The 9,339-nt window shown below is 37.3% G+C and overlaps 1 protein-coding gene across 1 annotated transcript; it reads left to right on the forward strand.

Annotated features, from left to right (window-relative positions):
- The first annotated feature begins 8,124 nt into the window (after nucleotides 1-8,124).
- On the forward strand, nucleotides 8,125-8,718 carry LOC127813379 (14 kDa proline-rich protein DC2.15-like). Its single transcript, XM_052354324.1, has one exon. The coding sequence runs from the start codon at nucleotides 8,168-8,170 to the stop codon at nucleotides 8,543-8,545; it is 378 nt and encodes a 125-aa protein (XP_052210284.1). The 5' UTR covers nucleotides 8,125-8,167; the 3' UTR covers nucleotides 8,546-8,718.
- Nucleotides 8,719-9,339: the final 621 nt, after the last annotated feature.

Here is a 9,339-nt window from a genome sequence, read left to right on the forward strand (position 1 = left end):
TTTGTATATTAATTGCAATTGGATTTATGATAGTTGCTTAAATTAGAATCCCGCATATCATGTATGGAGATTGCTTAATCTAGAACTATCATCATCTCTAATTTCATTTAATAACAAACTCTCATATCTGAAATTAAATTAATGTTGCTAATATTTTCTGCTAAAATTTGGGAATTAACAGGTTGGTGCTAAAATTGTCTTAACTCAAGTGCTATCCAATTTCATATCCTCACATTAAGCATTTATTTCAACTTCTGCCTTGTTTTATTTCCTAGAATTTGTTATCTAAAAAATCATAAAAAAAATCTTGTTACCGATTCATCCAAATGTGTGTGCGTGTGTGTGACATTCTTTTTCTTTTACCGTAAATAAATCTCTTAGTGGACGACCTGGACTTATCCATAAAATATAAATTTAAATTTGGACTACAACTGCACTCGTACACTGACGAGTATAAATCTCTCATCAAAATAAAGAAAAAAAATATACAAATTTTATTGTGTTTTAATTGCAAGGTGAGAGTGCAGCCAAATTTTGGCGCTGTTGCCGGGGAGATTGAGGCAAAAAGAAAAAGAAAAAAATTATAAATTAAAAATAAAAAAATAAAAAAATATATTTAGATAACTATTAGTTACTAAACAGTGTAAGAGACTACGGTCATGTATGATTATTGAAACATTAATTAATTCATTAGTATCATTATCTGTTGTTGAATTGTCATTTTCATATTCTTTATGTCTCTGTATTTTAGCATTTATGTGTCTTCTAATGCATTTGGCCATCCCGATCCCAGTGAGGGGAGGTTTTCTTTTAACTAGAGTCAGAGGGAGAATTCTTATCTGTCGGGCTACGACCCAGATCTTTACACTGATTACCCCAGTTCCTATGACCATTGGAATTATCCTTGGAATGATGACTCTTTGTTCCAATCTCATGAACCTTTCTCTCTAGTATCTCACCAATTTAAGTTAGAACAAGGGGTTAGATCTGATACTTATCAACTTCAGGATGAAAATTTTTTAGAGGACACCCTTCAGGAGTTTATGTAAGGTCAAATGAGTTTTAATACACAAGTGGCCGAATTTCAAGAACAAACCACTAGGGCTATAGGTGACATTTTAGAACAATTGATTGAGCTTACACAGACCTCGAGTGTGAGTGAGCCTGGCGAGTTTCCAAACCAACCCAATCAAAATTTCGAAGGCGGGAAATCGTCATTCAATGCACCCACTAGGGCCATAGGTCATTCAATGCACCCATCCAGTAAATAAATTTGTGCTACAACACACACTCGTGCCCTCGTGGCAGATTGCCGCGACCTGGGCTAGTAGCGAGTGCCAGCCTCGTAGTAGGCTGGCTGCGAGCTCTCCGGCAAGGTCTGGTAGCGAGGGCCAGCCTCGCGGCAGCCTGCCGCGAATGGCCTCGTAGTGACTTCATGGTAATCGACCCCTCTTCTTTTGTTAAGATTGGCCCCATTCATAAATCGCCACGTGTCAACACCAGCCATCCTTGAGAGTCGTACCCTATAAATACCTAGCTACAAGATAATGAGGAGGATTTCTGATTTCAGTAAAATTTCAACACATTGATTGTATTTTCACTGTTTTGGAGAATAGTTATCTGCTTTTGGTACTGACTTAGGCATTAGAGGGTCATCGCAAGCGAGGATTCCCGTGAGCCTTCTAACGCATTTTCTGAGCATTGACAGGGCTAAATCCTTGCGGAGAGACCCAATCCTTGTGGCGAGACCTTACGGCGAAATCAAATCCTTGCAGCGAGACCCAATCCTTGCGGTGAAACATAATCCTTATGGCAAAGACCTGTGGTGAAAAAGCTTGTGGTAAAAATCTTGTGACGAAAGAGCTTGTGGCAAAAACCTTGTGGCGAAAAAGCTTGTGGCAAAAACCTTGTGGCGAAAAAGCTAGTGGTGAAGGCCTTGTGACGAAAGAGCTTGTGGCGAAGACCTTATGGTAAAGGACCTTGTGGTGAAATCCTTGCGATGAACTCCCTTAAGGAAACTTCTCTTACGGTAACCTCACTTCACCTGACATCGAGCTCGCACGAACCCCACCTTACAAATTTAATTGTTGTATTTTTGGCAACAATAAAGATAGTTTTTGGTACAGCTAAAATACAGTTGTAATTTGAGCTGAAAATTTGAATTATTGTAGGAGACTTTTGGGAAGTTAACGGAACCCTAAGGAGGTTTATATTTAGTATATAAAATAACCCTTCAGTGGTTTCGGGAAGAAATAAAAGGGTTTACGGTCAAAATGTACATCTGGGCCTAAGTGTAATTTCTTAATTCTACCCGAGGAAGGACGAAAGGACATTAGTCTTGAACTTTTAGGGATGAAATGGAAAGTGTAGAGCTTATGGGACGTAATGACACTATTAGAAAGCTTAGGGGCTTCAAGGAAATGACCAAAGTGAAAATTTGAAAGAAGCTAGGGTCATAGTGCAATTTCACAAAACCTTGCAATGAGAAGACTACCATGGCCGACCAGCCACTTTGCTGGCCGCCGACTGCCACTTTTGGCAATGGGAGGCTCGAGGAAACTGGTAAAGGATGCTTTTGGGTCGGGCCTAGGCCGACATTGGCCACGAGAGTGGCCAATTTTGCGTGATTTTTGGTTGTTTCTTGGCCAGAATTTTGATGTGTTGAATCTGTGTTTTTAGACTAATCTAGGGCAGGTAAAAACCTTAGGGAGTTTGGATTAACCATCCATGAGCGTTGCAAGACTCAGGATTTCTTATAAATAGCGGGTTTGAGAGATGGTCGAATTGTATAGAAAGTTAATCTCTCAAATTCGAAAGTTTGAGAAAAAATTGAGGGAAATGGACAAGGGGCTTTTGTTCCCCATGTCCAGATGATCGTTTCTGGAAATTTTGAGCAATTTTCATTGAGATTTGAGGGAGATATGAAGCTTCATCGGATGATATTCATTGAGATTCCAGGAATTTCCTCAATTTTCAATTACGATTCACTAATAACCCAAATACATGGAACGGGGTTCTGCCCCAAAATAATATAACAGCGGAAGCAAAATGAACGTGGAACAATCACTCAAGGGCTTAATCATACATAGCAACATCACAACTAATCAAATTAGATAAACCACAATATCCGAGCCCTTGATCACATCTTGCACCTCACGGATCTTTTAGTTAGGATTGCCCTGTACACATAGCTATCTACGACTAATATGCCAAATGAGCTAGCCACGACGTCAGCTCCCACACCTGGAATGATGGTAAAACAAGATGAGCCACAAGGCTCAACAAGCATAATAAAAGAATAGGTAAAATTGGGTATAGACCTCTCACACCAAAATCCATCCCACCAAATATAGGCAAGACAAAGATAAAACTAGAAATAAACTATGCCCAGTATACGCCTCGCTACATAACACTGGTAATGCTAGGAATACATCACTCACCCAGAATACACCAGCATAAAGTGCAATGCTGCATGTGAAAATGCCATGACATACCATGCAACAGAATAACCAGTGTTCAGCATAAATATAACAATGCACATAACGGTCCTTGGGGCCCACATAGGAAATGCACATCTTGGCACCCAAGTCCAGCATACAAACCTACCACGGCCATGAAATGGCTAACATAAAGCCCATGAGCTCAAGGCTCCCACAACACGATTCACATGAGCCCGAGGCTCCCATCATAATCACATACCGGAGTTTCCAAGTCATAGCTATTTAGAGCCCAGCTCCCACTCATAGCTATCGAGAGTCAACTCCATAGCACGATCCACAACCACATACTAGAGTTCTCGAGTCATAGTTATCTGGAGCCCAACTCCCACTCATAGCTATCGAGGGCCAACTCCATATCACAGGCCATATCAACTGGTAACCATGCAATGCAACAAATAATAAATGCATTGGCTCTTGTAGCATTAACGTGATGACGAGGCCCCTATAAGCCAAGCATCAGGCCATGCTACGCCCACTTATGAACCCATATAGGCAAAATGCTCTAAATGCACATGCTCACCTATCATACCCAAGTCAGCACTCAGCAGGCTAATCGGGTTATGCCAATGTGCATATTTCCCCGTACATACAAAACATGACCCCCAATGAATGTATTTTAAAGGCTAACTCAAGGTAAATTATTATTATAGAAAAAAACAATGAGTACAGTATCAATAGTATAAATGAGAGTTAATCTTACTTCAAATTTAATACTTTATTATATAAGGAGAAAGAAGAATTTGATTATGATGTTCACCAATAATTAATTAGTAAATATATAAGTTAACAATGTTTGATCAAAACGCAATGTATTTATTCAGACTTACCATTACACTAAAAATAATAATAGACATTATCCAAAAATTAACTAAATACTGAATAGTATATTAAATATATTATTAAATAAATTATGTTTTGAACAAATTAGAAACAGATTTTGAGATTGATTTTAAAATATTTCAGCAACGAAATTTTTTTAGTTAATTACATAATTTTTTTTATTTTATTTACTTTTAAAATTTAGCGACGAAAATTTTAGTGTGTCGCTAATTTTAGTGAAGGACAAGTTTTCCCATCGCTAAATTTTAGAAATAAAAAAATAATTTTTTTTTTTGTAATTAGTGACAAAATATTTTTTCCGTCACTAGATTCAATAGTGACAAAAAAAATATGTAACATCCCGGTAATTTGAGAATAATTAATAATTATTAATTATTATATTTGAGGTGATTATTGTATATTTGTGGGTTTAAAAGGAATATTAATTATTATGTGTGTTGAAGAAATGGGTAAGTAATTACTGGAAACTTGGGGTATAAGAGTTATTATTATATGGGGTGTATGTGAGAATTTCCAAAAGTTATGGGGTCTAAATGCAATTCCATGAAAATGTGCTAGGATTGCTTTAAAATTAAGTAGGTGCATATTAATGTCGAAGGAGCAGTTGGCGTGGTTGGCACGCGCGCGTAAGGAAGGAGGCCAGGTCGCGGGTTCAAGGCTGGCCTGGTGCTCATGTTGGAGTGAATTATAGCTGAATTTTTGACCAAAACCTTGCAGAAAATGGCAACGTTTTGGGAAAGGCGGTAGGGTGTGCTGGGCTGCCACGCGGTAGCCTCTGGTGGCTCTCTATTTTTCCTTTTAAATGCCAATTTCAAAAAGCTTTGGGAGTGAGTTTGAGAAACAAACAACAGGGAAATAAGAGAAGAAGAAGGGCGCGCAGAAGCCACAAAATCGAGGGGAAAATTCAAGATTAAATGCGGTTAATCGAAGTTTAATTTGCTAGGTAAGTAGGGAAATATGTGTTAATAATTCTATACGGTTAGAATTTAATTCTAGGTGCGATTTGGTTAATTTTGGGAGGTTATGTTAATTTGCAGAATGTGTTGAAATAGCAGCGTGTGGGCGTAAAAACGCTGAAATCTACTAAATAGAGGCAAGCTCCTTACTTCCTTTGTGAGAGTTTTCTGTTTTATGAATTCCAGACCTTTCCTTAATTCGATTCGATTTCACGTATTAATTATATGAATTGAGGATTTTATTAGTACGAATTAATTTAAATTAAATATGAGTCTCACTGAGATTTTATTTGTTGTGTGCCTACGAAGTATTTTATCACCCCTATTTCTTTAGGAATGATGTCGAACCTGATTCGGGACTAGGTTGCTAGAGATTAGCGGGATTAAGTTGTGATTATGGTTTCCCACGAGTGTGAGTCCTGATAACAAGAGGCATGAGTTGTCGACCGGTGAGGGGATGCATTAACTATTTAGTGATACGAGAGCGAATCATCGATCGAGCTGTAGATTGTTTATCCCTAGTCACAGATTGTCGACCGATGCCTGGTCACTGTCGACCAGCTCTGCCATTATGTGACACATTGCATGGCATTGCAGTGTATGGGACTAGGTTTGCATTTACTGAGAATCATGCTTGTATGTGTTGGGGGTGTGAGTACTGGCATGACACAGTTGGCCTACTGAGTGCTGACTTGTGTATGTTAGACGAGCATATGCATTTAGAGCATTCGCTTGTGTGAATTCCTACATGGGCATAGAATAGCCTGATGCTTGGCTTATGGGGACCTTGTCATCATGTTAATACTATAGAGCCATTGCATTTATTACTTGTTGCATTGCATGATTACGATACTGTATATTTATGCTATCAAAGGCCTCGGGCTCATTTATTTATGCTAGCTAGGGCCTCGGGCTCATATATCTTTGCTAATTAGGGCCTTGGGGTCATATATTCATGTTAGCCAAGGCCTCGAGCTCATATAATTTACACTAGGGCATCAGACTCATCTGATGTGTGCTAGCCAGTCCATGGCGGCAGCAGGTTTGTATGCGGACTTGGGTGCCAGGTTGGACATTTTTTATGTGGGCCCTAAGGACTCCCATTATGTGCATTGGTTTATTTATTTATGTTGATGGCTGAATGTTGTAATGCATAGCATGGCATGACACTTGATTTCCATCGCGACATTCGATGGGTGGTATTTAGTGTGAGAGATTTATTCATAACCATACCATATTTCTTCTGTTATGCTTGTTAAGCCTTGTAACTCACTTTGTTTTACCATCATTCTAAGTTGAAAAGAATGGTATTCGAGGATGGTTGCTATGGCGATTGTTATTATTTTCTTTGGATTATGTGTGTATAGGGCAATCCCAGCCGAAAAGATCTTTGGGGTGAGTTATGATCAGACGCTTTGATTATGTATATGTGGTATTTGATTGATTGATACTTTACTGAGTAAGGAAATGTCCTTGAAATGTATATTTATATTTAATTTGCTCCCACTGTTGTATAATAATGGGGTAAATTTTCAACCCATGTGTTTAAGTTATTAATTGGTTGTAAATAATGATTCAGGAAAATTCTGGGTCGTCACAAAATATTTTGTCGCTAAATACATAAAAAAATTTAATTTTTTTATTTTTAAAATTTAGCGACGAACATGTTTTTTCGTCTCTAAAATTAATGACGGATTGAAATTTTCATTGCTAATTTAAAAAAAAAATTGATTTAAATTTTTGTAATTACTTTAGCAACGAAATTATGGTTCATCGCTAATTTGTGTCTCTAATCAGTCGCTAATTTTATGAAATTATTTTTTCGTAATCAGTCGCAATTCTGACTCTAAAAAATTCGTCGCTAAAATTCGAAATTCTTGTAGTGATATATATATATATATATAATAAGATATGTATTATAAGTTTATACTTCATTTTAGTTTTGATCCGAATTATATTTCGTACTAGACTCAAATTACATGCCTTAACCTTGTTTATAAAAACAAAAGAATACAACATATATTGTCAACTTAATTGGTTAGAATTTATAAAAACAAAAGAATGTAGAAAATACCTTTTGAGGGAGAAATAAAAAAAATATATATTATAAAAATGACAATATGGCACAGTGAGTGTCAATATTTTATGGTGCATATGTGTTTAAAGGCTAATTGAATTGGTATAGCTCTTTCGACTCCTTGCATTAACTTTGTTCCCAACCACATCATTCCCGTCACATTGGCATCTCACATTTCTAGTTTTTATGGAAAAACAAAATAGACACAAAAACTCATTTATTGTAAACAATAAATTATTTTAAGATAAATAAATTATTTAATTTTAACCCACGTCTCAACATTTGTTAGTTAATGAACAAACATTCTAATACAAAAATAAATACGTATCATATGGTCAACCAAATTAGGCAACGGGTTGCCAACTTAGGTAAAAAATTTATGAGTAGAAGAATAAAGAAAATATCTCTCATACATTTGTTAATGAAGATGATTAGTGTGGTCCAAAATGCTATCCATGTTCACTACAAAATTATATAAAAAAAAAAAAGGAAAAAATCTTCTTATATAATGGAAACTAAGTATGTATGGACTAGCGCTTCACCGAATTAAAAATGCAATATTTATTTAATCATTTATACTATACGATTCGGCAAAATTTGTATCCATTAGTCAAAGACTAATTATTTTACAACAAAAAAAAAAGAGAAAAAAAAAGAAAAAATAAAGCCTATCACTTCCATGCATCAATAAAATAAATGGGACCGTGACTCTATAAAAGGGAAGCCAAGGTCTCCATTTGCATGCATCACTGAATCAACCAAACAATCGATCAATCAGCAGTTAAAGCTTCGGTATGGCTTCAAAGTCCTTGGCATCCACCGCTCTCCTCCTCTCCCTCAACCTCCTTTTCTTCACTCTCGTCAGCTCCCAACGCGCACCGCCCCCAACTACGCCCACTCCATCGCCGGCCGGCGGTTGCCCCCAACTCCGTGTCTGCGTCAAGTTACTGGACGACCTCGCAACGGTCCTCATCGGGGGACCCACAAACAACCAATGCTGCAGCCTCTTCCCCGGCGCCGAGCTTGATCTGCAAGCCTCCGTCTGCCTTTGCGCCGCAATTAGGGTCCATGCACTGGAGGTTCTTCATATCAGCGTTGATGCTGCCCTGGGCAAGATACTCAATTACTGCGGCAAGACCACCCCACCTGGCTTCCGATGCCCTAAAGCTTAAAGAACCGCGTGCCATCACTCTTTACTCTGCGCTCCTCACTTGTTCAACTGCTACTTAATCTAATTTCCATAAACCGTCTTCTCATGAGATGTGCTGATTAAGGACAGAGAACTACTTTCCTTAGTTATTTACATCCTCTATCAATAAAATATACTTCCTACTTTAATAAACTATTTCGGCATTCCTATTCCAACATGCATGGCAGGTTTTTCAGCTTCTTTAATTTGTCCTCTCTTGGTACTCAATAATTAGAGTTACAATATGTGCATTATTTATTGTTTTTATTGACAAAGTTCTGTTGTTGATCAAGTATAATATAAGGAGAAAAATAACGATAAAATTGATTAATAACATTTTTCTAGTTTTGAATCATGGATTAGCTTCTCGTGGTTATATAAGAGCTGGATATCTCTCATCCTAGATAAGCATTTGATCATATATATTCCAAATATCAATTTTGAGCTATCTTTAGCTCCTTAGTCTCCTCCCTATCGCTCCATGCCTAATTAAGTATTGGAGTTCCTTTCTCGGCCAGCCGTGGGGCTTTCGCTGTTTCTTTTTGTAGTCAGCCAACACTGGAAAAGCTTCATTGAGGTTTTTGTCATTAATTTGGTACATTCCCTTTTGTTATATATATTGGTCGTCAATTTTTACAATGACTAAGAGTGCAATCTTGGGAAATGAAGACTATTCATATAACTAACTTGATGGCTGAAACCTAAAATCCCCAAAAAAAAGTTGTGTCAATAAACACCAAGCTTCACTAGTTCATCTTCTATTGAGACTCATCAGTG

Source organism: Diospyros lotus, chromosome 11 (assembly GCF_014633365.1).
Source record: "Diospyros lotus cultivar Yz01 chromosome 11, ASM1463336v1, whole genome shotgun sequence".
Lineage (NCBI taxonomy): Eukaryota > Viridiplantae > Streptophyta > Magnoliopsida > Ericales > Ebenaceae > Diospyros > Diospyros lotus.